This window comes from Psammomys obesus, unplaced genomic scaffold (genome assembly GCF_907164565.1).
Source record: "Psammomys obesus unplaced genomic scaffold, mPsaObe1.curated_primary_1811, whole genome shotgun sequence".
Taxonomy (NCBI): Eukaryota; Metazoa; Chordata; class Mammalia; order Rodentia; family Muridae; genus Psammomys; species Psammomys obesus.
The window spans coordinates 4,321,425-4,349,220 of NW_026585587.1; the positions used below are offsets into that span (position 1 = coordinate 4,321,425).

The window sequence follows — 27,796 nt, forward strand, 5'->3', positions numbered from 1 at the left end:
CAAAACCAAAACCAAAACCAAAACCAAAACCAAAACCAAAACCAAAAATAGGAGAAAAGAGCAATGCTTTCTCATACAGTAGCCAGAGGCATAGTCACATGAGAGGGAAGGGACACAAACAGAAAAGACAGAAAAAGTGTGTATGTCTAACCAACTTCATTCCAGACTTGACTTGCCTATCACCAGTGCCAATGAACTCAGGTCACCAACTAACCTTGGGACAGTGACAGACCTGCACTCTTCATTCTGCTTCATCTGCCTGGTAGTCTGCCCAAAGCCACAGGTGGGTCCAGGGTGATCCAGGAAAGCCTGTTTCAATTGCTTGGTCCTCCACGCATCTTCTAGAAGGCAGGCCTGAGGCCAGCCTCTTTCCTTCCAGATACAACCAAACCTTAGCCATTCTGCAGGGTGTCTCCTCCCAGGACTTTCCCAGACCACTAAGTCAAAAAGAGATCTTGGCTAGTTTTATGTGCTTCTGTGGCCAGAACAAGAGGATGTTCCTATTTGGACTAGATACAGAGGCAGGAGACTAAGGAGGGTGAGATAGGATACAGGCAAGCTTCTATAGAGGAATTGTAATTCAGAACATGCTGCTCTGGCAAGAGATCACATCCAAAGACCTTCTAGGGTCTGTGTGATTTGTCTGAAATACAGATACACCTTTCCTCTCAGGAGACAGAGGACAGCCTGGTATAGAGCAAGTTTCAGGTAAAGAAAAGCTTAGGTACAGGCATGGTGGTACACACCTTTAAACCCAGCACTCAGGACACGGAGACATGCAGATCTCTGAGTTCTAGTCAGTGCCGGTCAGGCAGTTAGGTTGAGAGTGAGTTGAGAGGCAGAATAGTGGAGATGAGCTTGTGGCAGTTCAGTTCATGGAATTCAGAGGCAGTTTTACCATGAGGGTTTTACAGAGACAGGCTGAAGAGAGAACAAGCTAGATACAGGTAAAGACAGATCAAGCCAGAGAATGAGAAGAAGCCAGAAGACTAGAACAGCTTGCTAGAGTTAGTTTGAGACCAAGCAGAGCAATTCAGTGAGAAACTAATAGAAGCCAGTTTGAATCAGCCAGCTTGGAGAGGAGTTTGAGCACAGCTGAGTTGAACCAGACAGCCAGAGTTCAGAAAGAGCTAGAAAGGGTAAGCTTATTCAGCAGTAAGCCTCAGAGGCTGAAAACATTGTAGGCCTAGATGAGATTGTACAGAGGCTAGAGGCTTCCAGGTCTAGGACTGGGATAGCAGGCAGAGACTTTAAGCCTCTGAGACGACATTAACAACACATGAATAAAAATTACTTTTACAAGCTCCAATTCAGTGCAAGACAGCCTGACTGAAAAAGTTGAGTGTTATGGGTTCAGGAACAGCCATACATTGACCACTTGAACACCAGACTCAAGAGTGATGAAAGTCTATTGAACGCTGAACAAAAACTGACTGGTCAGGGACATAATCCGGGCTCAGGAGCCAGACTATGATGCCAGACTGTTTCTAAGGTAGGTTTATACATATATATACAAGAAACCCATAACTAGGTAACGACCGGGTAACCAGGTGCAGAAAGCCAGAGAGGGGGTCGCAGCATTATATCATTTTGAGTAGCTGAACATAATCAACCTTGTTCCAAATGCATTGCATGTAGGTAGCTAGACAAAGCCTTTTAAGCTGACTGGCTAGGATGTAGGCTTGGGGACTTTCCAGTTCCCCAACGTTCCAGGAGAAAGGAACATAGCAGGATGTTACAGTCTTAACTCTAATAGAACTGAAGCAGAACGCCCACTAACCATCTATTGTTTTATTTTAAGCAGTCAGTATTGAACTACTGAATTATATCCTGGTCTCGGTCACGTAAGGCCTGAGAACTTGAACTTAATTTCACCTTATGATCAAAATGGAGACTTGGAGGTAAAATGGCTTCTGATATGTTACGAGGAGCTATAGTTATGCTAGGAATTAACAGAGGGGCTCTAGAGTTTAAGCAGGTTACACCACCAAGGAGACACTGACTTCAAATGCAGTTTAACTCTTGAGGTCCTGATACACTTCCCCCACCCCCAGTCCTGAGCTTTCTATCTCCTCTGTGCTCCTGGACTAGCTATGGTCACAGCATGAGCGTGGGGCCACCACGTGGGTCATTATTACTAACTGCCGTCATTCTGAGAGAGTCATGTGTTCAGGAAGGTTGATTTCAGGCTCAGCTAGAGGCTACCTGAGGCACACCTATGTAGTCACGGTCCCATGTCCCATCTGCTGCCGGACACTTCACTGGGATCTGTCTCTGTCCAGCGCACTGTCCTAAGCCTTCTGAACGGCCACAGGTGGCCACTGCTCTGTGCAGGCGCACATCCCTAAGTCTCACACCACCAGGAAGGGGAACTCAGCGCTAGCTCACTCCCAGCCAGGGACCAACACGTCCTGATGTGGACTGCAGATGGCTGCAGCCTCTCCTGCCGTGTCCTCTTGCTATCATCAGCACTGCACACCCTGGACCAAGCAAAGGGATTCAATAGCCTCTGCTTTTGATCTGCCAAGAAACCACGGTGTCAGGATGGAGCCCACTGTCCATTCCATTGGGTCCAAGCGGTCAGCTTTCATCAGGAATGGGAATGATTTTTCAATCGATACAAAATTTAATTACTTAAAATAGTAAAATACACTCATGTGTTAAAATACACTCATGTGTTGAGTATGTCAGTAGCTGGAAGTGTAGCTCAATGGTACAGGGAACATGTGAGGCCCTGGGTTCTATTCTAGCACAATGCATGTGCATGCATACATATATGCCCACCTGAGAAGACTTAGCCAGCAGGGCATTAAAGTATAGTCAAGGCAATCAGAACAGCAATGGACATGAAGTCCCCCATAGGGCAAGGAGACCACGGGACTTGGTTCTTGGATTGTGAAAAAGTCATATGTGGCTGTACAGAGGGCTGGGGCCATTGGCTGTTCACCAAATGGGAAGCAAATATTCTAATGCTCCAGTGAGCTGTGGTCCTTACCAGAACTTCTGGTGGATCTCAGTCCCGGGAAGGGTGGAGACGAGGATATCAGAAGGAGAGGGGACAAAGCATAGCTTCAGCAACCTCTGCATTAAATTGCTTATAAATAATTTTTTCTCTCCACAGCACAGGCTGACCCGGAGCTTGCAGCCCTGAGTTCTGGGACTCCACATGTGTGCCATCACACCTGAATAATCTCTGAATCACCTTTACCAGCCTGGAGTGACATAACATCAGAGAAAGGGTCTTGGTGAGTGTAAAATGTCCTAGAGCTCATTTTCCCACCAGTGCAGGGGCACCTTGGCTTGGCGATACCTGGAGATTTCTGTTAGCTCCGGATAATTGAGCTAAGGCTTCTAACAGAAACAATCTCCTGCAGGCACCATCGGCTCAGATTTCTACTCAAAACACATACAGTGTGTCTGAAGAAAGGCAAGCATGAAATATACTTCACTGAGAAGCTGAAAAGCAAGGAGGGTCCGTCAGTTTTCCTAGAAGGCAGAGTCTACAGTCTGACACAATGGCGTGCCTGATTCACCTCTGCAGGGAAGACATTGATTTTCCCACCTGAGAGCTGCACCAAATTAGCAGGCGGCTGGAAGTCTGAGCTCCAACTTTTTCAGTCCCCACAGAGCTTACATTTTATTTCAAGTCTATGAAATAACACGAGATGAAAAGTCTCATTGGGAAACCGAAGTAGAGAGGAGGCTTTGGTATTTCTGCTGCTTGGAGAGAATAATTTCAAAGGTATTTCATCAGTGAAACTGAGCTATATGGAGGCGAGGAGGGCCGTGCAGATTTCTTGCCTCAGTTCCTCCTGGGCAAGAGGAGGAATCTTGCCTCCACCCACTGCAAGGCCAGGGCTACCTTAAGAAAAGCCCTGTGTGCTGTGCTTGCTCCATGGGCGCAGGTATCACTCTGAAGCTGCCCGTCGTTTTGCCTTCAAGATCGTAGTGGGAAGAATGTTTCACTTGTGAAGTATTTTGCCCCTTATGGCCAAGTATGTGGCCTTGGGTGAGGTGTTCAGTTCCCCAAGCCACAGCTTTCAATTTTAAATGGACACAAATCCCATCTGCTGTATGCAGAAGGATGGATCTAGGTTTAGAATGGAAGATCGGCAAGTTGGAAAAGGCGTCAGAAATTTGTCTGAATGGCTGGCTGAAACAACTGCCCAAGGAAGGCCTAGTGAAAAGGGGCTGGAGAGGCCTGAGGTCCCCTTGGCTTAGTGTTGAGGAAGGGATGTTAGGCCTCAGGGAAATTATTGCAATGTTAGAGTGGGTTTGCTGGGTAAAGCCTAATCCTCTACAATGGGAAGGCCCAGAAGATATGCCCTTCACAAATCCAGTAAGATGAAAATGGTGAGGGGGCACCAGCACACTAGAAGAGTTGGGTCATTGCCCTTTTCCTTGTGCCAGGCCTTAGGGTTGGAGACACTGCTGCTCAGTTGGATGAATTAAATGCAATAGGTTCATTTGGGTCCCAGAATAGCAGGGGCTGGTTGGCAGAATTGAATTGCCAAAGGCAAGGTAGTCCTAGATACCACAAAAGGCAGCATAGACACAGCAATGTCTATATGGCCTGACCCATAATGAATAACATGGGCAAAGCAATTTTTATGACGGTATGACTTGTGTGGACCTTTGGTACTGGCTAATCAATCATGATGTTTCCAGGCATGAAATAGAACCCTGTCTGTTCTTCCAAAGATCCTGAGTTCAATTCCCAGCAACCACATGGTGGCTCATAACCATCTATAAAGAGATCTGGTGTCCTCTTCTGGTGTGTAGGCACACATGCAGGCAAGAATACAGCATACATAATAAAAATAAATAAATAAATAGACAGATAAATAAATAAATAAATAAATGAATCTTTTAAAAATAAATAAATAAAGACCTACCACATTTTTATATGATCTGTATAAGCAGAGAAATTCTCAAACAAATGAAAGAAAGGCTACATTGAGTCATGGCAAATGGGAATCTTGGCCTGCGGACCCATTTTCAGACTTGAGCCAGTTTGCAGACCGGAACCCCTTGATAAAATGCGTAAAAGTTTGACTGTAAGCCTTTCTCCAATCCTCCCCAACAGGGACCCACAGCCTTTTACAAGGGTAACTGTACCTTAGGAGAAAGAAAACAATTGGACTTTCTGGGGTCTTTTGAGTACCAGCTCTGAATTGATGCTAATTCTGGGAGACTCCAGAGACACTGTGGCCCTTGGGTTTAAGTAGGGGCTCATGGAGGTTCACTGATTAATGGAGTTTTGGCTGAAGTCTGACTTACAGTATGTCTAGTGGGTCTCCAAACTTATCCTGGAGGTATATCCCCAGTTCCAGCATGTGCAGTTGGGACAGACATATTCAGAAGTTTGCAGAATTCCTTCATTGGTCCCCGAACTATGGAATGAGGACTGTTACGGTTGGAAAGGCCAAATGGGAACCACTGGAGCCACCTCTATTTCAGCAAAAATGGTGAATCAAAGACAGAATCGTATCCCAGGAGAAACTGCAGAGATCTGTGCCCCCATCGAGGACTTGAAAGATCCAGCAGTGGAGAAGACAGCCAGGTCGTGGAGAATGATAGCTGACTACTGAAATTCAGTCAAGGTACGGCTCTGCATCTGCTATACCAGGCGTGGGATGTGGATTAACACGTCTCCTGGTACATGATATGCGGCTATTGGTCTCACAAGTGCCTTTTCCTTGGTACCTGTCCATAAAGACCATAAAGACCATCAGAAGCAAGCTGCTCTCGGTTGGCAAGGCCAGCAGTTTACATTTGCAGTTTATCTCAAAGATATGCTAACTCTACAGCCCTGTGTCATAACTTAGTACAAAGGGCTTATCATCATCTGTCTCGTCCACAAAATATCACATTGGTCCACTAAATTGACGACACTATGCTAACTGGGACAAGCAAGCAGGATGTGGCAACCACTTTGGACTTGTTGAAAACATATATGCACATCATAGGATTGGAAACAAACCCAAACAAGATCCAAGGGTCTTCTAAGTCAGTGAAATTCTCAGGAGTCCAGTGGTGTGGGGCATGCAGACCCATTCCTTCTAAGGTGAAAGGTAAGTTATGGCAGTTGGCCCCTCCCGCTACCAAAAATCCCCATGTTTAGTGGGCCTATTTGGATTCTGGAGACAGCACATTCCTTACTTGGGTGTGTTACTCCAGGCCATATACCAAGTGACTCAGAAAGCTGCTAGTTTTACATGGGGCCTAAAACAGGAGAAGAGTTTTCAACAGGTCCAGGCTGCTGTGCGGGCTGCTCTACCACTTGAACCATACCATTCAGTGGATCCAATGGAGCCTGAGGTGTCTGTGGCAGATAGGGCTACTGTTCGGAGCCTTTGGCAGGCCGATAGGTGAATCACAGACGAGACCTTTGGGATTTTGGAGCAAGGCTCTACCATCATCCGCAGATAAATGATATTCCCTTAGAGAGACAGTGCTTGGCCTGCTACTAAGGCCCAATGTTTGACAATGGGCCACCAAGTAACTATATGCCCTGAGATGCTAAACATGTGTGAGGTATTATCTATCAAGCTATAAAATAGTAATGTACAAAGCAGCAACCCATTATCAAATGGCAGTGGTATATACGTGATCAGGACTGAGCAGGGCCTGAAGGCACAAGAAAGTTACATGAAGAAGTAGGTGTGTCCTCTGATCAACTGACTGAAGAAGGCTAGGGTCAATTATACTGATGTGTCTTCACATTATCACCCAGAAATCAGCTGCTACAGCATTACAACCCCTTTCTGGGATACGCCTAAAAGATACCAGCAAAGGGAAATCTTCACAGTGGGCAGAACTTCAGGTAGTACACATGGCCGTTCATTTTATTTGGAAGAAGAAAAGGCCAGATATGAGATTGTTCACTGATTCACCAGCTGTAGTCAATGGATCAGCTGGATGGTCAGAGACTTGGAAACAGCATGGTTGAAAAAATAGGTGAGAAAGACATGTCAGGAAGAAGTATGTGGATAGAACGCTCCAAAATGGGTGAAGGAGGTGAAGATGCTTGTGTCCCGTGTAAATGTTAATCAAAAAAATGACTTCGGCAGAGGGCGAGTTCAATAATCATGTAGATGAGATGACCCGTTCTGCTCCCCACCATCCTGAAGCAGCTGGCCTGACAGAAAGATGGAATGGCCGTTTAAAGACAAGGTTACAGTGCCATTAGGTGACAACAGCATGGGTGTCAAGGGCAGGGTTCTCCAGAAGGTGGTGTATATGCTTTGAATCAGTGTCCGGTAAGACAGGACAGTTTCTTCCACAGCCAGGACCCATGGGTAGAAAAGGGAATAGTTCCATTCAGGATCACCCCTGGTGGCCCACTTGGAAAAATTTTGTTTCTTTTCCCCAACTTTAAATTCTGCTGGCTTAGAAGTTCAGGTCCCATCAGGAGCCACAACAAACATTCCAGTGAACTGGACACAGACTTCCCTTGGCCATACTGGGTTGCTAATGCCCTTAAGTCAACAAGTTTGGAGGGATGATTGATCCAGATTACCATAAGGAAAGTGGATTGCTTCTCTACAGTGGAGCTAAGAAAGACTATGTCTGGAGTTCAGGAGATCCTTTGGGCGTCTCTTGGTGCTACCATGTCCTGTGATTAAAGTCAGTGGGAAACTACAACAGCCTAATGCAGGCAGGATGACAAAGGGCACAGACCCTTCAGGAACGAAAGTATGGTCACTCCTCCAGGAAAAGAGCCAAGACCTGCTGAGGTGCTTGCTGAGGGTTGAGGAAATAACAGAATGGGCAGTAGAGGAAGGTAGTTATAAAAATCATCTAAGGCCACACGAACAGTTTCAGAAACAAGGATTATAACCGACATGAGTGTTTCTATTATATTTTGTTAAGAATGTGGTTTGTGTGGATATTTATGTTTTCTTTCTTCAATTTCTTTATCCTGTTATGTAACATCAATTAACAGAATATAATTGTTATCATATGTAAATTTTGAGATAAGTAAAAGAATGTCCCTCACGGGACATTGTTATCTATTCTAAAATTTACAATGTGTTTGTGGCTGGAAGAAGGATAGTTATATCATTTTAGGTGGAATTATGACCTTGTTCATGTTCGTGATTGTAAGTGGGATACTTATATCATGTTAGGCATAAATATGACCAGGAAATTGTTCTCATTTTGAAATTAAGCATGACATGAAGAAATATGATTGTGTGGCAAGTTAACAAGGGTGGACTGTGATTGCCATTCTTGGTTGTCAACTTGACTACATATGGAAATGACTAAAACCCAAGTGGCTAGTTTCACCTGTCAGGGATTTTTTTTTTCTTAATTAAATCATTTGGAGTGGGAAGACCCACTTTTAATCTGTGTCTTTTGAGGTAGGAACACATACCTTTAATTCAGAGTTTTTGAGGCGGGAAGATCTACATTTAATCTGGGTGGTACCTTCTGCCGACAGTCCACATAAAGGACATAGAAGGAAGACTGCTTTCTTTGTCTGTTTGCCCTTGCTCTCACTGGCAAGCACACCCACTCCTTCACTGGCATGAGAGCCTACTTCTTCAGGAGTCCAGCATATACTGTAGACCAGTTAAGATATCAAACCTTGTAAACTGAACAACTACTGATTCTTGGACTTTCTGTTCATAGACAGCCATTGTTGGATTAGCTGGACCATAGCCTACAAGCCAATATAATAAACCCACTATACATATTTATTCATTGTATCAGTTCTGCTCCTCTAAACTCTAGAGTCAACTGATGAATAAAGGAACCATCCCTTCCTTCCACCTATAGCAATGCCAGGGCCACCTCAATGCATACCTACTGTGTGCATTGAACCTACCAGTGCCTATTTACTGCATGCATTGAACCTATCAATGCATATCTACTGTGTGTATGAGCCTACAAGTGCAAAATACCTACTGTGTGATAGTCACTCATGCAGGAGACAACTGCAAATAGGCCAAACTCTATTCTACCCCATCATCATCTACATGTTAGAATGTTCTCTAACCTTGGACACAAAGTGAACCAGTACAACACAGAGTAGCCTGACAGTTCCTTTCCAGACTCTTTATGGTTCTAAACCCCTCCTCTGGTTTTTCTTCCCTCCCTACCACTGTCTTTCTACTGGCTTCCATTCTGAAAGCCCAGACATAAATCAGGTTTTCTAACCCTTTATTTCAAATATGAAAGTATAGTCATTGCCTAGGGGAAGGGTGGGAGCAGGCTGTGCTTGAGAGCACTGGAGAGAGACCTCTAAGGAACATGGGCTTTTCTTAATGTCCCCATCTGGACATCAAAGCTGCTGGACTGTTCTTTACATGTAAGGGTTATGTAGTATGTGATTTATGTCAATAAAGTTGTTTTAAAATATAAGCAACAAAGAAATACCCAAAACTCAAAAAAATTAACAAGAAAAAAAAGACAGAGCAAATAGAGAAAACACTGAACTTGAAGAAAACTAAACAAATGGAAGAGAATTAAAAAACAAAAAACAAACAAAAAAAACCCTCAGGTTTCCAGGATACATATTACACAAAAGTTTAAAAAAGGGGTGGAAGGTAGGGGAGCTATCCACCAAAGATCAAGATTGTATTCTTGTAAATTAAAAAATAAATCTGATGAAATATAAAATCCAATTAATGACCTGGAAGAGAAAATCCAAGAAAGCTTCTAGAATACACAGCAAGAGATGCAAGATAGAAACATAGCTTAACATATGGCCAGTGTGTCTTCAGCAAAAAACAAAGAAAACTAACTTTAAAAAGAAAGTAGACAGATTTCAATAGAGGTAATAGCAAGACAAGAGTCTTTAAAATGAAATGGCCTTGCATGAATGAAAGAAAAAAATGCTTAGGCCTAAACACATCAAAGAGACATTCCTGACCACTTGCAGAAGGACAAAGTGGAGAGATCAAAGGAACTGAGTCTAACAGGCTCCTGAGACAATGGCTCTCAGGAGCCTGGCCACAGGTCTTTGTGTCTGTCATTGAAAATGACTTTGAATTGAGAATTTTATATTCAAGTTCTCTATTGTGAATGAGAGAATAAGCCTCCATATTCTACAGTCAGAAGCAAGGGAAGCTAGCTACAGCTCAGAGAACGAGAAAATTTGTAGTATGTTATTTGATGTTTCAAGGAAGCCAATAGAAGAATGAATTTTTTAAAAATATAAAGAGTGGTGAGATTGGAGAAAAATAATACTTTTAGTTAGTTAGGTTTATGTATTTATTGTTTATTTGTTTGTTTGGAGGGTTTCACATAGCAAAGACTGGCTTTGAACTCTTCGTAATCAGGACTGACTTCCAGCTCCTGATAACTCCATTTTCCCAGTGCTGTGATTATAGGCATGCAACACCACACCTGGCTTATTTTCAGTCTCTCTCTCTCTCTCTCTCTCTCTCTCTCTCTCTCTGTGTGTGTGTGTGTGTGTCTTAAAAAAACTTTCATTAGAAGATAAAAATTTGAAAATATTACTTAGGGGATCAAAACAGAAATGGAAATGATGTTGAGAAGAATTGAGAAAAGGAGTAGTGAGGGCTGGCTAGACTGCTCAGCTGTTAAAGGCTCGGCTCACAACTGAAAATAGAAGAAAAGGAGTAGTGAAGGGGAGACAGTAGCAGATGCAGCTGGTAGTCAGTAGTCAGAGAAGCATCCCTCGTTGTTAGTAACAGACCGAACAGTTCTGATGAAACCACCAATGATTGCTGGCAAACTTACACACGTGGAAACAGTGTAGGGGGATCTGGTTTCAGATGGGCTGGGTCTTGGTAACAGCAAAGTGTGCCCTGAAACCACTTTTCACAAGCTCATCGGAACATTATCTCCATGAAACTTACTTTGGAAAACACCATTTAAAGAAGAACAAAGGCAGGTGCTTGTGCTTCGGGCCCTGGGGACAGAGGGCTGATGGATGAGCAGAAGCAGGTCACACGGACTAAATAAGAATCCTTGTCGTAGATGTTGTGTTTCCAGAACCCCGGACGAACTACATTTTATTCACCCATCTCAATGGGGATTAGCTCCTGTTCTTGTTAGTTATTTTTAGATTAAAAGCTGTCTTTTCATTGAAAACTTAACTGCGATGGGGTCCTTGCTTGCTTTCTGTTCTCTTTGGTCTTGGAGGGTCCGAACAGGAGCTTCCCAGCTTTTCCTCTCCCACTTACTGGCCACATGAAAAAGGCTGCACGGTGCCAGCAGGCAACACTAAGAGCTTACAAGCTCATGGCGGTCAATGGACTTAGATGAACAGAGCCAGCCAGGTGCAGGGGAGGGGTGCTTTGCAAGCTGGCAGATAAATGCTAGCTTTAAAAAGACAGCTCCAAGAGCCGGGCGTGGTGGCCCACACCTGTAATCCCAGCACTCTGGGAGGCAGAGGCAGGTGGATTGCTGTGAGTTTGAGGCCAGCCTGGCCTCCAAAATGAGCTCAAGATAGCCAAGGTTACACAGAGAAACCATGTCTTAAAAAAAAAAAAAAAAAAAAGGACAGCACCTACGCAGAATTGTGATCTCTGGTTTGGGAAGTGCCGCCACCAAGTGGATCTCCCAATTTCCCAACCTTAGAAGTCTGGATGTTTTTAGGAACAAAAGTCTATCCTCTCATGGTTAGAAACTTTGCATTTAAAAATACATGTCATACAGCTAATCAGAATGCTTCGTATGCATTAATATATACACATATGCCTATATTGGAACAGGTGTCACTTGCATTATCTAACCACCACCTACTAATCTCCAAATGACTTTGGAATGCCCCTGCTCATTTTTTATACTGACTAAATGTTTCTGATTAAAATGATGGTTTTGAGCTTGGTTTAGTCCCCTAAAGTATTATTTTTTCTTCTCAGCTTTGAATCCCTTGAAAAATATGATTACATAAATTCAATTTATCCATCTTATTACACACGTAAAAATGTTGACTTGGGACAATTTTTTAAAAGGCCACTTAGAGGTATATCCTTATTCATTTTCCCCAGAGTCCATCAATCTGCTAAGGACTAGAAAGCTGCTCCAAAGGTGTGTGACTAAATCTCACCAGCCTGTCATTTTCTACCTATAGAAAATGTACCAAAGATGCCTTTGGACTTCTTGCTGAAATCCAGGTGTAGTCTCCTGGTGCGGCAACATCTCCAGCATGAATAGAGCTGTCTACAGCCAGAAACGGGGGATGCAAACCAGGGTCCAGGAACCTTCACACACTGATGGGGCACACCAGCTCTGTGACTTCTGTCCCACAGATGTCACCTTGCCTGCTTCCCAGATCCACCTTTTCCTCTTATAATTAAGTCTTCCTTTCAAGCAGCCAGCTTGGTCCAAGCGAGTTTTGCTGCTGCCTTTGAGATTCTGGGAATTGGCTCTTGCAGAATTCTGATGGGAAAGCGCTGCTGCTTTCTCGTCAGCCTTGTTTATTAGCCTTTGGGTCTCTTTCCTCCCTTTGAATTCTTTTTCCACCTGACATGTCATGAGGCTACTTCTGAGTGGAAGAGCACTGTGGACACTGCTCCTCTAGCCGGTTTAGCATCTATGTATCCTCTAGGCTTCTGGAGGAGAGCTGTCCCATACCAAACCTATACTCCTCATGGAGCTGCCAGCGCCAGGCACTTAAGACGTGTCCGTGAGACTCAAAGTGATTTCTCCAAAGTGCACACTCTTAAATGTGGTTCTCAGGCCCTAAGAGCACATACTCTGTTGTGGGGTTAAAAGGGTGGAAGCAGCTGGAGGCTGTTGGAAGCTGTCTCCTAGTACGCTGTGGGAAAGGAGAGAGGGAAGGATGGCACATGGCTTGGACTGTGCCCTTGTTCCCTGGATCCTGGCACTTCTGGCCTGTGCCTGGCTGTGCCGATGAGTGGGCAGCAAGTGTTGGATTTCTATCACTTGTAATGAGAAGAACCATGATAGACTGGTACAGTGGGAAGGCAGGGTGGCGAAGAGGAAAGCCCACTGTGGCGCTCTGCAGTGAAACTATGGTGACTCTCAGCTTTACAACCAAAGTGGGTGTGTTGGACAGCTTTTCTCTCACTGTGACAAAATACTATCCCCTCCCCGACCAGTCAATTGTGACGGAGGAGGGATTGTTCAGTTTTATGGTTCTAGAGGCTTCGGTCCACAGGTGGCTTGTTCCATTCATTGCTTTGGGGCCTAAGATGAGGCAGGGCACCACAGCAGTAGCATGTGGTGGCATCAAGTGTCTTACCTCACAGCGGTGGGACGGCAAGAGAGGGAGGGAGAAAGGAAGGGAAGAGGGGGTCTAGGGACAAGATGCATCCTGCAAAGGCACATTCCTCCAATTAAGTCCCATCCTCTAATCATCATGCAGCTATGACTTCACTAACAGATCAACCCATTGATGCAATCAGAGCCACCATGATCCCATCAACTCCGGCTACCATACGACCTCCAACACATGAGCCTTTGGGGACAGCTGATACTCATCCAAACCAGAACTCAAATTCACTCTGACTCAAATGCTTTTCTAAAAGAAATAAAATAAATTTTCCATGAGGGTTGCGCCTGGAACCATGGCTGCACCGCTGGAGAGCAAAGCATGAGGGCATCTCCTCACCCTCTAGAGGCAGGACAGGCTAAATAAGCTCCTCCTCAGCGGGGCTGTGAGGGCTACAGGGACGGGCAAGTTACTTGGACCACTGCAGGCTCTTAATAAATCACAGCAATCAGCTTTGGGCTTCCGAACGCTGAAAGGTGGAGGAGTGCTCTTCAGGTCCTTTCACCTGCTCCTCCAGGAAGCCAAGGCTAATAAATAGACTGAAGATGCTTTTACAATTGGTGGACTCAATTTGTCTCACTTTGGGAGGACATTACAGTGATACTTCCCATTACAAGTGAGAGCAGATTGTTTCCTCTTTAATTCTGAAGGGCAGTGTTAGTATGATTGGTGTCCTTTGTGTAGAACCGGCAATTTCTATCATCCACTTCGCTCTTTAGGTCAGCGTGCTGCCTCCGCTCCCCCACCACCAGGGTAGTGTCCTCCCTTGTTCTGGGGCTGCGGTCGCCCATTGTCTTTCTTAGCAGCTGATGGGGCCTCTTCCCTTGAATACGTTGACTAATGAGAATATTAACCACTTTTCAAGACAGTCTGCTTTAACAAGCTCAAGGGCTTTATATCAACGAGTTCAGAGGCTGTTTTTCTTGTTCAAAAAAACTTGGCTATCTATAAAACTGAAACTACAATTCTGAAGGACATTCACTCCTCATCTTTTCATTTCTCTCAAGGACCTCTTACTGTTCTTTACAAATGTTATCACCACTTTCAATAACTGATCAAATTTATGAGGCTTGAGAAATCCATTTTATTTGTGCAACTTAATTGACAATCCATCCATCTATCCTTGGAGAATTTCTAAACACTCAATATGGATTTCATTCAACATACACAAATAAATGTCATGGAAGTATACTGACCAATTTTTTTTTATAATCATAAAGCATGTGTTTTATATGTAATTAAAATTACTTTCAAACATTTTTTAAAAAATCTTTTAACATTATATCTATCATTTCCCAGATCTCAGACCTGGTTGATTTCCTATTGCTCTCTGCTGGGGAAAATGGGAGCTATATACATGCAGACACACACATACACATTTGCCTACTTTTTCTTCCAAGAGGTGAGAAAAGGAAGAGAAATAGCATCTTTGTAGCTGAAAGGACAGCCAACCACAAGATTGATTCAACGGGAGGAAGGCAATGAATGCATCCCCAAAGGTTCCCTGAGATCCTCTAGCCTGCTGCTTATGCTGCAATCTGTTGTAATAAGAAAGTGAAGATTTTCTGTCAGGAAAGTCAAAGAGCTTCTGTGATGGCTTGGGAACGTGTAAGAGAAAAAGTGAACAGCAATGCAAAATGTGTTTATTCTGGGAATGCTCTCATAAGTAGGAAGCCCAGAGACATCGCTGAACACAGAGCAGTACGGGTCTCTTATGCTCTAGCCCCAAGGGTGGAGAATGGCTTTCTTCTTGGGAGTTCATCTGCAGTGAAAGGATTTGAAGAAGAGGGGGGCATTAGTATCTTTGACATAGCACAGCAAGGAGGATGCCGGAATGAAAGATTGCCCACCAAGACAAGAGAGACCGGAAAACAGCGGGGTTCTGTGGTCAGCCCCATGAGCTGGCACAAGGAGCGGCAGAACTCAGCAATAAGGTGCCATCCGGGAGCATAAGTAAGCTGAGCAGGGCAGAGCAGCAGGTGGGGGTGGGCCAGCTAGCATCTACATGGCTGGTTAGGGAGGGGGTCTCCAGGATGAACCCAGCTGTTCCTTCCTGCACATGCTGGCAGAGGTTGTGGCATACCTTTGGAGCTCCTGAGCTCAGGTAGAAGCCCTACAAGCAAAAGAAGTAATTTTTCTTTCCAAGAATGACAGGTGACTTCCACTGGGCCCAAACTCATGAAAAACAGATGCAGAGGGACCAATCCTTGGGACGGGTAATTTTTAGAAATCGTTGAGGAGGCAGCAATTGAGCAGCATATAGACCCCTAAGAATATGGGCCAAATTCCAATTCTTCATTTACAGACCTCAGAATGAGACAGCATTCAGAGACGGGATCTTTAAGGAGATAATTGGGTTAAAATGAAGACTTTGGGACCCAATTTATGGCTTCATGAAAAGGAGTTGAGACAGACAGAGAAACTTCTGGGACACCCCTATACCATCTACAGACTAAGAAGAAAGGCTTCAGGGAAAAAAAAAAAAAAAACAAAAACTATTGGCACCTCAACCTCGGACTTCTGGAGGAATGAAAAGTTTCTGGTGTTTAAATCACCTAGACACACTGGTATTTTGTTAAGGTACCCCGAGTGAAATAATTTAGTGGGTAGGATCAGAGTGTAGCAGAGCGATGGTAACCTGGCATTGAGGGCCAACAATGCTGCAGGGAAGGCTTGAGCTACAGATAGCACCCTGCCTTTATCTGGCTTGAAAGAGACAGAACAATGAATGAAACGTTAAGATCTGTCAGTGAATCATAGGAAACAAAAGTACTTGAACCAAGGAGAAAATTGCATCCATCACTGGTCAGGCCTGGTTTGGCCCAGGCTTCTCCGGTTCTCAGATAACTGTTTTCAGGGAAAACCCTGAAAGTGATGAACAGCTGGCTGCTGACCATAATTTCCAAATGCCACCAAGACTAGAACTCTGCTTTGCCCTTTTTTCACAATGTTATCACCTTGTAATGTGCGATAAGACATGAGTTATATGCATGCAGTAAGTATCAATAAATACTTTTGTGACACATTACTAAGTATATATGAACCAGGAGACTGGCATGGCCCCACCACGCCCACCATGTGGTACCCAGAAGCCAGGTGGTAAGAGTGAGCTGTGGAGGAGTAGGGATCTGGTGCTCCAGCCACAGGGTAACTGGTGGGCTAAAGCCCGCTGATTGTACGGTCCTCTCCTGTAAGGCAGAAAGCGGCTCTCGGCAGTCATCCTCCATGGTCTACAGTGACAAACGCATGAACAACTTGTGTGGCCAGGAGGTGTGGAAACAGGTTCTGCTCACATGCAGCACATTAGGTGCCATCACCTCAAGGGGCTGTGCAAACATCAGCAGTGCCCAGTCATTCTGTCTGTCATTTTGTCTTGCCATGAAGTCAGATGGAGCACGGCCAATGGAGGCGACAGTTTGGCCTGCTATGCTGCAGCGTCGCTCAGAGCTCTGTGCAGATGTGCAGCACTTACTCAAGAGCAGGAGGCTCGGAGTGGCAGGATGGGCTGGGAAGACAGTCGCTAGCCCTGTGTTCACAAGAACAGGTGAGCCCACGATGAGCTGCCTTTTGGCTTTATTTTTCCAGTTTGCCTAGAGGGGAACAAGGCAGGGCCTTCGACAATTCTATACAAAACTGCCCTACATTTCTCATCAAGAGCCAAAGCTAAAGAGCCGGGCCACAGTTCAAGCTACAACTAATTCAAGAACTGAATCATTCAGTGCAACCAGGTCAACACAGGACTATTCCCTGCCACCTGTCTCTACCAGGCAGGGCTAAAGGAGGACAGGGTTCTTTTGTGAGGCGAGAACCACTGAAGAACAGTTTTTCCTTTTTCCAAGTCCGCGAGAAACATGTAGCTAGAGAAATTGCTCGTTGTTATTCCCAACGTGACCCCGACACTCCTATGAGGTCTGGCTTTTACCACCAGGAAGACACAGGTAATAAGGTCTGAGCTGGAGTCAACGCTTTGGTATCACCTCTGTTACTGACTCCTGAACACTGCTGTCGCCTCCTCCTCTGCCATTTCCCTCCTCTTTCCCACTTAACCTTTGTTTTGGTTAGTTTTTGTGTTTTGTTTTGTTTCTGAGAAAGGGTTTCTCTGTGTAGGTTTGGCTGTCCTGGACTCAATTTGTAGACCAGGCTGGCCTTGAACTCAAAGCAATCTGCCTGAGTGCTGGGATTACAGGTGTGTGCCAGAATGCCTGGCTCCACAATTACCTTTCGTGTTTTCCCCCTTTGGTTTTGCTTCTAGATTCTGAAGTAAGAACATCTTGTCCTTTGGAATTAAGTGAAAAGGTTTCATACTAAAGGTTAAAGTCTTGCTGAGTCCTTGACCACTACTGGGCCACTGGGCCAGTGCGAAGTCAAAGGGCCATAGCTGGTGGCCAGTCTCACGGAACTGACAGTTAACTGAAAGCACAACTGATTAAATCTAAGTAGGGCAGATCACTTAGTAGTCACACACACACACACACACACACACACACACACACACACACACACACACACACACCAAGCTTAAAATTGGTATGGAGGCCTTGCCAAAGACACTACAAAGTGGGAAAAAGTGATTAGTTAGATAAAGAATAATGATCTACATCAGTAAGCAGAGGATAAAGAGTATGTTCACTAATGGATAAACTAACCCTCTAACGTTTACCATAGAAGATAAACACTGAGCACAATGAGGGAACCAAATGCCCAGTGACATCTGGGCACTGTTTCTGTGTGAGCGATCTGGCGTGATGGTTCTGCATTGCACACCTGTGCATCTGGAGTAGAGGGTTCTAAACCAGGTGCAACAGCCAAGAACCTCCCCTGAGTCCTGGAAAGGAGCTTCAGCGGAAGACGCTGACACAAGCGTCCTCAGACCCTGGCCTAACAAACCCATGTGACACGGGACGATCTCGGGATTTAAGCTCAGGGGTGTGACTCTATCCACCTATCTCGGTCTCCCTGTTGCGATGTGCACCTGACCAATTCTTCTGTCGTCTGTCCTAACGTCCTATGCATTGACAAACACTACAAAAGAGCAATTGCAGGCCTTTGGGGAGAAAAGCCAGCTGGAAATCAATGGGAGAAGGTCACAGAATGACTAGCGAAATGGAAAGTGCTGCCACAAGCTATGGGACTACAGCACTTTGAGTTACAAATGCCTGAGTGTAAAGGCGCCATAGCTGCCGACCCCCAGCTGTACTTCACTTCTCCTCCAGCCAGCCTGGGTTCTTACTAACAAGAAAGTACAGACACCTACCTGAGCGGGAATCTTGCTCCTTCGGCATTCTTTCCCTGGCAGATCCCCTTTGCCCCAGCTCTATGTCTCAGGACAGCGAGCGTCTGCGCCCAGAACTTGAGTGCATTTTTCCGTTGTTCCTTCTCTGCATTTCCCCCAGGAAACTCACACTGTGTCATTTCCAGTGCCACAAAACTATTGTTTATGAACAAAATGAATATCAACAAATCTCACCGCCAGGTTTTGATTAAGGGGATAGAGAAGGCCCTGATAATATTTAGAAATAAACTTATCTCAGGAATAATAATAATAAGTGAACAGATTCATCGTTTCTCATATTCCCTTGACGATGAAGTGACATTGTAGTGGTGATGACTATCCAATTTAAACCGAGCAAGGCTTGTGTAGGCAGAGCAGCCAAGCGGTCAGGAATCTGAACAAATATGCCATGAGGATCTGACCACATCATCACACAGAGAAGAATCCAATGGTTTGATATGAATCACAGCACTGTTTGACCCAGTGAACAAACTGTGCATACCTGTAAAGGGCACAATTCTGAGATGACACACATATATCTATTAAAAGGATGAGGTATACACACTGGGGAGCTGAGCCAGACGTTTTGTTGTATTCCCAACTTGCCTTGTGGAAGATTTAATGAAAAGGTCTGTATTAAATTGCACCATAAAGTTAAGTAAGATCTATTGAGTAAGAAATAAGTGAGGAGCAAAACAGGGGTTGGGAGCAGCGGGCGGGATGAAAATGGAATCTGGGCACGCCGTCCTCCAAGGTCAGCAGTTAAAGCTCACCCAAGGTCATGGATGGCAAAATGCTCACTAGAGACTTGACCTCAATCCGGGCACGGCAAATAGCAGATTGACATTGTCAAATTATTCCTGCAGATGGCAATCCAGTCACCGTTGAGTAACCCAGGCCTAGCTAACTGTCCTCGTCCTCGTCCTTGGCTCAATGGGGGCGAAGGCCTACCTAGAGCAGCAGCGGGCCAATGTGCAGGTGACTGAAAGCACATGAAAACTATTGCCACCTTCCCACTCCCTTCTTGCTCCAAGGTCGTCGGGTGGCTGGTGGGGCGGCTCACCCGTTGGCCTGTGCTCCTAGTTTCACTGGCCCTGCGCTAAAAGGGAAAGGACAGAGCATGTTCCTGCTTCTCTTAGCGATGTTGGTTCCAGACTGTCCATCGCCTTTGTTCTGCAGGGCCTCTGATGGCACAAGTCCTACTCACGGGGAGTGGGACGGTACGGCACACCGCAAAGCAAGCCCTTAGAGAGCTCTCTGGGGGAAGAGGCTGAAGCAGGCCCGGAGACCTATCGCTGCGCACACATTTACAGAGAGAATGTGACTGGCCAACACCACAAAAATGTAACCAAAAGTTTCTCACACACAAGGGAGGATGCTGTGAGGGACCTGGCTTCTATGTGGCAAGCTTCTGTCTGACTCAAGTGCCGGTCAGTAAAAGGGCCAGCTAGATCAACACTGTGCAGAAGTCTCTGTACCTGTGTACAAAAGAGAATTCAAAATGCATTCAGGACTGCCAGGACCTTCTGGCAGGGCCATTTAAAAGACGGTGTCAGGTTGGCCTCGGCAGGGCAGCCTGGATGGCAAAGAGAAGGAGATAATGGGGCAAAAATCTGCTTCAAAGACCAGCCAGGGTGGGGGGCCAGTGCTGCCACAGGGCCTCTGAGAAAGGCAGAACCTCTTAGTCTGCAGCTCCTGGCCCGGGTCCATCCATTCACTGTGCCGCCTGTGTTCTGGGCTCTGGAGGCCAGGCCCCAGCCTTCAGAGACTGCGCCAACCATCACAGTCTGCCTGCCATGTCAACACCCAGTAAGGCTCTGAGAGAGCAGCCTTATCTCTCCGTGTTCGATTCATACTTCCAGAAAACCCACAAGATGCCTCACCCCAAACAGACATTCCACTGCTCATGGGAAAGTCTCTGGTCTCAGCCCTCCAGGCAGTATCTTATATGTTAGATTAAAGCTGACTCATAGACGGCTTCCAAAGCTGTTCACCACAAGGGAAGGAAAGCAGCCACCTGCCAAAGTCTTGAAACACCCTCGGGTCTGGTGCCATTAGCTGGCTGTGGGTCTTTGACATCTACCTGTTTTCGGGCACTTGGCTATCTTAAGGCTCTTTTCTGCCCACACCTAGTCCTGGCTCAGATCCGATTGCTGACCTAAGGTCACACAGGCTTGATAATTGCTTTCAATATCGACAGCCTGGATCCTAACCCTGCTTAAGTTCTTGACATGGTAGTTTCCCCTCCCTGCTTTCTGTGGGGACAGGGAGTGTTCCACCTGCTTCACTGAGAGCCACTCCCTGCACTGTTGTCCTGTGTCCCATGGGTCTAGACCTGGATTATGGAGAATCCATAATGGGCTTCACCGTCTTTGGCTAGGCTGTGTCTGCATCATCTGACAGTTCTAGGCATGGCGCCCTGCTCTGCAGACACTGTCCCCTTTATGTCCCATGTGTCCAACTGTCTTCTTTTGTGGCGACCTTGCCCTGTCAGATGGGTCATCTGCCCTGCGTTCTCCCCAATGGCTTGCCCTCAGTTTCAACTTCTGTTCTTACCCAGGGAAAACTGTAGCCACGCAGCCAGCGCTGCCAAACTTGACTTCCACCTCCCTTTCCCCTCAAAGCTCCTCCACATTACAAAACCATATAGGAGCAAACACACACACACAATCACACACACACACAGAGTAATGGATTACACATAGTTCACCAATAGTTTCTTCTCTGATGCAATGACCTATTGGAGAAAAGTAATCTCCCTTCCTCACCTGGTCACAAGATGGCTATAAGGGCCAACAATCTGCACACAAGCACCTTGATAGCCATTCATTCTGACAAGTAGAAGGGACCCAGCAGCACTGTAAGCCAGTCAGAGAGGGCCACATCCGCCTCCCTCACGTGCACCAATGGTCCAAAGAGAGCACGGAGTCACATGCTCATCTTCGCCCCCTCCTTGCTTGCCTCTGTCAGCAAGCCTCACACTGTATTATAGTCACCCGTTCCACACAGCAACACTACCTAACATTTCTGAACAAGCACAGTGCCAGGAACCCGGAAACAGCTTTCCCAGTGACTGGTGAACGTGTGAAGAAACAGAGGTTTGGTTTCGCGCACAGAAAGCCAGTGGGAACACTGGCTATGAGACCACAGGGTTGGAGTCACTTAGCAATGGCCACCCCCATCCCCCACCCCCCAGGCCAACAGTGGAGACCGCTGAGCCTCAGCCTGGCCTTGCGCTCACCGGTACGGCTCCATGGTGCGCATGGCGTAGGACAGGGCCTCCTCCAGCATGCCCAGGTTGATGCAGGCATCCATGGCGCAGTCCAGCACCTTCAGCTGGTAGATGTTTTTGTCGGGAAGCCGCTCAGAGTTGCTGCTTAGGATGGCCTGGCACAGGGCCAGAACCTGCTCCCACTCTGTTGGTACCTCAGTTAAGGATTCACTGTCTTCACAGAGAAAACACAGAAGTACACAGACTCGTCTAAGAGGCTGACGAGGTCTAGGCATGGGAGGGGCCGGGCATCCATTATTTTGCCCAGATGAGCGGCCTGGAAACACACTCAAGAGACAAAAACACATTCAAGTGGCATCTTAGTGGGGCAAACTCTGTTTACGCCAGTCAACTGTCCTGTAACCCAGTCTGTCCTCCAGGAGAATGAAATCTCCCTGAGAAGTGTTCCTTCTCCCCACTCTACATGCTCTGTTTCTCAACTTAGTTGAGAAATGAATGACGGTGTTTATTAAAGTGGACTGAAGTTTTAGGTCGGCGTCAGGTTATTTACTGTGGAATTATTTCTGTTTAAGAAAGAGAATCCCTCCTGAGGAAGGCCAGCTTGTGTCTGCGTCTGACTCATCTGAGTCCTGGGCATGCATGGAGCCCAGCCCACCCTAGTGCACAGGCCTGCAGCAGGTGCATCCGTATGAAGAAATACGCTTGTCTGTCATAAAACAAACAAAAGTGACCCCAGCCTACACCTTACTGAATAAGTGTCTTCTTGTTTTAAAACTGAACATTGAAGGAAAATATTGAAGGCTAGGTATGGTTGTGCATAACTTTAAATCCCAGCACTTGGTAGGCAATGGCAGATGGATCTTTGTGAGTTCGAGTCCAGCGTGGGCTACAGAGTTCCAGGACAGCTAGAACTACATAGAGAGACACTATTTCAAAAAACAACAAAAACAAATGAAGGAAGAAAGGAAGGAAAGAAGGAAGAGTAAAAAGAAAGAGAAGAAAACTATTTAGAACAGTTTGTGTAAGTGCACCTTGAGCAAGGGAAAACGGTATCTTAAAAAGAGCAAGGAGCTCCACTGCTCAGTAGCCTCAACTTTCTGATTCATCTTGTGCCAATTAAGTCAGTAATTAATTTCATGGACCCTCAGTGTTAATATCCCACTCCCCGTGAGTTGTGCCATGCCACTCAGGCTGGTCTCAATCCACTGGCTCCACTAGCCTATCTGCCTCGGTTTCCTGAGTAGCCGGGCTACAGGTGTGCGGACCTGGCCCAGCCTTTAACCTCCCCTTTGCAGACTGATGTCCCCACCCGCTTACAGAGGCGGCTGGAAGACCGAGGACATGGCTTCCTTCACCGCACAGCTGGAGTTGCATGCGCGTGTGCCTTCGCACAGCTTCTCTGCTCCCCTGCTGTGTTGAGTCTGGGTGTCCCCCTCCTCCCCTGGCGACCCACCCTGCCCACCACTGCAGTTCTATACTCTTCTGCTCTGATGTTAGAATTCCACTTGGGGAAAAACGTCTGAAGATTTCAAACTATGGAGGAAACGGTGTAGCTCTTTATCGTCAATTAAAGCTTGGTTCAAGCATAAGCTAGTTCTATCTTCTGTCGGAGATGGAGCTTTTAGAAAGTCAAATGCTTCGAAGTAGGCTGAAAATAAAAAGCCAGTCTCAGGACAAATCAAATCAGATAATATATCTAAAAATGGGGGAGGAGGGATACTTTTGCATCCTCTCATGAGCCGGGCGGAGTTGTGGGTGTCGTGAATATGGTTGGAAGGTTTACTGGGATATGCAAAGCACACGGCAGAGATGTGAGTGCCTTTCTTCTTCCTTCCTGTCACAAGCCCTGAGCGTGACAGGCTGAAGGGAGAGGGTGAAGGCAGGTAGGGCGGAGAACCCTGTCTCTTCACAGCCCCGAATTCCACACACTGCACCTAAGCCTTGACTCAAGCCCTCATCACCGGGGTCCTAACTCAGCAGGCAGCACCCTGAGCAGACAGCCCACGTAGGGAATGTTTTTTCACCCCTCTCCCCAAGCAAAAGCCACCTTTCTGCTGACTGTGCCGGCAGAGCACTGCTTACAAAACATCGGCGAGTCCTCCTGGGAATGGGGGATCTATGAACCTCCCAAGGAGAGATGCTTCTCTCAGCTGAGGCACAAAAGGCTTACCCTGGAACACCATTTCCTTAGGGAGAATGTCAAGCTGAGGCCCTTTATGTCACCTCTTAGGGTGTGTCCTGGCTCTGATCCCAGAAGGGATTCATGTACCAAAGACAGTAATTGGGAGTTATTGACAGTTGGTGATTTTCTTTTGCATTCATGTGAGGTGGATGTTTCAAGTTTGCTGAAGGAATCCTCCAGAGGTCGGGGGAAGCGGTTTCTTAGACAATGCACTGATTTTGAAACAGATTGCCGTGCTAACCTCTGTGGCTTTTCATTCCAGGATTAGATGTTTGACAAACTGTCAGGAGGAATGGCTGTCTCTTACACAATGCCAGACATTTCTGTGGCAAGGCCTGAGCCATATTGTAACATCGTTCGCTGGGTTCCCATTGTTACTTGTCTGCTCATTTCCAGAACGTGCTCTGCCTCATCACAAGGCTGAGGTGGGAAGTCTTACAAGTGGAAACCAGATGTGCTATTCTGTACCCACTCGCAGGAACACATCCACACCCTCCTCACCAAGCAGGAAAGGACTTCATGCCAACCTCCCTCCACAATACTGGCAACCATCTCCTGGCAAACAAGGCAAAACTTCTCATGTAAACTGCTCCAGGGGGTGGACAGGGAGGAACAATTTTAACTGAGTTAGTTGATGCGGATGTCTCTCTGCTCTGATGTTTGTCCCTGGTACTGTGGTGTCTATTATAACCAGTTTCCCACTGAGGTGCTGAGCTCTGTACCAGGGAGGGCCCAAGGGAAAGATGGGTGCTTTCTTTCAAATGATCCTAATGACTATAGGAAGGTGGAGACGGACAGACTGGGGAGTGAAATCACTTGGGAATTAGTTCAGGCCACCAGAGCAGGGTCTGTGCCCATCTAGCCATGCTACTCTGCTTAACACCATTTTCGGCCACTCTGCAATTAAAAACTAACTCTGTGCCCATTTACGGCAGTTTCATTCCTCCTCTGCGGCTGGACATCACCAGCAGCATGTCATGTGGTTTTCAATGATAAGGAGTCTAACATTCTTTTCCAGAAGCTAAAGTAGTTGTAGGAGGAAGGGGGCCTATGAGTTTTACCTTTTGCGCATAAATAAAGAGGAAGGGGGCGGGGGAGGAGGAAGAGCAGGAGGAAGAGAAGGAGGAGAAAATAAAACAAAAATCCTACAACTTACCTTTCTGCTATTACTGGGCCACAGTGTTAGCTGGAGGTAAGGGATTTAGGGTATCTGTGCTGATCTGTGCCTGGGTGGGTCCCCACACTGCCAGCTGGGCCCAGATGTAGCGATTGAGCTTTCAGACCTTGCCCTGGCACCAGTGACACCAAGCTCCCAGTAGGGCAGCAACCACCAGTGCGGCCCGGCCCACAGGTAAAGGATACTCCAGTGTGCCTTCAGCTCTTCAATTTTCTTCAGCGACTCCTGAACCTCCTTCCATATTTGCTCATCACCTGTCAGCATGTCAGCATCCTGCTTGGGCCAAACGGGGAGACAGGGAAAGAAGACAAATGGCCCAATTAAAACACGGGCAAAGGATTTGAACACGAATTTCTCCAAGAAAGACAAACAGATGGCCTACAAGCAAATGAAAACACACCCGGCATCATTAATCATTAGGAAAATTCAACTCAAAACCACAGTGAGACGCCGCCTTCTAGCCAGCCACACAGCTCTGACTGTATACAGAGGGAACTGGAGGTGTCATCAGGGTGCAGAAGAGCTGAGGAACTGATGCTCCACAGGTGGGCATGTACAGGAAGTGGCATGGCTGTGAAAAACGGGCTTCTCGGCGCCTCGAACAATTGACCTATTTGTGCTCCTGACCATTTCTGCCAAGAAAATGTGTAACGAAGCTCCGGTGTTGCTGCTGTGCCATGGCTGGTTTGCTAGGAAGCTCCAAGCAAACACGGAAACACACCACAGCGTTGGCAACAGCATTCTCATCTCTGTTCTACTCTGAGGCAGGCAGCCACAAGAAATGAGACCGTGTCCACCAAAAACGTGGGCACAAATACCCACAGTCCATACTAGCCAAAGAGGATGCAACGAGATGTCCGTTGTCCGAGGGTGGGCAGATAAAGGCCCGGTACAATGGAATATTTTACTCATAACAAAATTAGCCAAGTATTAGTATATGCTATAACATGGATGAGTCTTGAACACATTATTCTGAGTGAAAGAAGCCAGTCATTTTGGACTGGGAACATGGCAGGTAAAAGATGTCCTGAGTTCAAGCCCTGAGACCCTTCTGGTGGAAGGAGAGAGCTGACTCTTACAAGTTGCTGAGCGCAGGTGCATGCACACACACACACACACACACACACACACACACACACACTGAAATAAAATGAAAACAAAAGAAAAGACTCTCTAAAAGACTATACATTACATGATTTCATTCAAATGAAATGCCCAGACTGGGAAATCCAGAGGCAGAAGGTGAACTGGTGGTTGATTAGGGGGAGGGCAATTAGAGGGAGCCAGGGAATGACTAATGGGTGGGATTCCTTCAGAGATAATAAAGGTGTTCTAAAACTGACCACGATGTGCAACTCTATAAAGCGACTAAACCCCACTCATCGTATGTTGTAAACCAAGTGAACAGAGCAGTATGTGAACTGTGCTTCAAGAAGCCTGTTTTTAAAAAGCCTAAGAGAAAGAGATTTTTAAAAACAGCTGTTATTTGGGGGCTGGAGTGATGGCTCACGTTAAGAGCACCTGCTGTTCGCCTAAGGGACTTGAGTTTGGTTCCCAGCACCTAGGCTGGACGGCTCACAACCACCGGCAGCTCCAGCTCCGGGCGACTCAGCCCCCTCTTCTGGACTCCAAATATACCAGCACTCACCGGCGTGCACAACTACACACAGTCGCGTGCACACATTATACTCATGAAGACCAATCCTGACTTCCACAAAACGTTAGAGAGAAACGAATATCTTAACATTAAAAAGTTTTACATTTTAATGATCTTTTTTAAATGTGAAAAAAAAAAAAAACTGAAGGAAAAAGCCATTAAGGTGACGAGCGATCAGCGATTCAATGTCTGCTCTCTTAGTTCGTGAGCAGGTCTTGGACATTTCCAGTTTGTCAGTGTGGCCCAGCGAGCAGCAGCAGAGTGCTGGGTACAGAGTAACTGGCATGGTGCTAGGTGTGCTAGCAATAGTGCCCCAATTCGTCTCCACACAGCTCTTACACAGGCAAGGCCATCCCCGGTGCTTTCACGGGTAGGCAGTGGGTACAGTCCACCCGGGGCCAGACAGTGAGGTGCCCCTGGTCTGTAGGACACTGGGGCAATGATAAAAGCAACAGGAAGAAAGCCTGGCTTCAATTTCAAGAAAAAGCACTCTTCCCCTTCACGCCACGGGTACCTGTCACTGCCCACCTCCACCCCCTTGCAGGCCCAGTGTTCCATGTCAGGTCACATGGTACCTGCCTGCCCTGCCCACTCTCAGCTCTAGTATGCCCAGTATACCATGGATAAAACTTTGAGTCTAAAACTCAATTCAGAAAGATTATATGATTTGCCAAAAAAAAAAAAAAAAAAAAAAAAAAAGTAAAATTACAAAATCATGGAAGCAAAGCTTAAACCTGTCTGAACCCCAAAGGCTGTGTTGGTTTCCTGTATCCTCTCTGGCATGCTCAGCAAGTTGTTACCTCCTTACACCATCCAACACGGTAGGTACCTGTCATCATGAGTGACCATTCCAACCTAGGTTGATTAAAACAACATGCAGTGAAAAGCCCAGCTCCTCAGATGTACTAGCTACGTTTCAAGGGCTTGTGGCCACACACTGGACAGTGCTGTGCCCCGGGATGTCTTGTGGGACAGCGCTGCTGCAAAGAGGCCACTCAGGATGGGAGCATGCCAAGGACACCATTCAGCCCATCACCCAGCGTCCACATTGCTCTGCATG

General features: G+C 46.3%; 1 protein-coding gene across 6 annotated transcripts in view; it reads right to left on the bottom strand.

Annotated features, from left to right (window-relative positions):
- The window catches only part of Smyd3 (SET and MYND domain containing 3), a 522,086-nt gene that overhangs the window by 59,882 nt on the left and 434,408 nt on the right, over positions 1–27,796 (bottom strand). For all 6 annotated transcript variants that reach the window (XM_055608843.1, XM_055608855.1, XM_055608861.1 and 3 more), the window contains 2 exons: positions 25,265–25,352; positions 21,730–21,904 (listed from right to left, as the gene is read on the bottom strand). In XM_055608843.1, the coding sequence (XP_055464818.1) occupies positions 21,730–21,904; positions 25,265–25,352 (263 nt within the window). The remainder of the gene's footprint in view (positions 1–21,729; positions 21,905–25,264; positions 25,353–27,796) is intronic.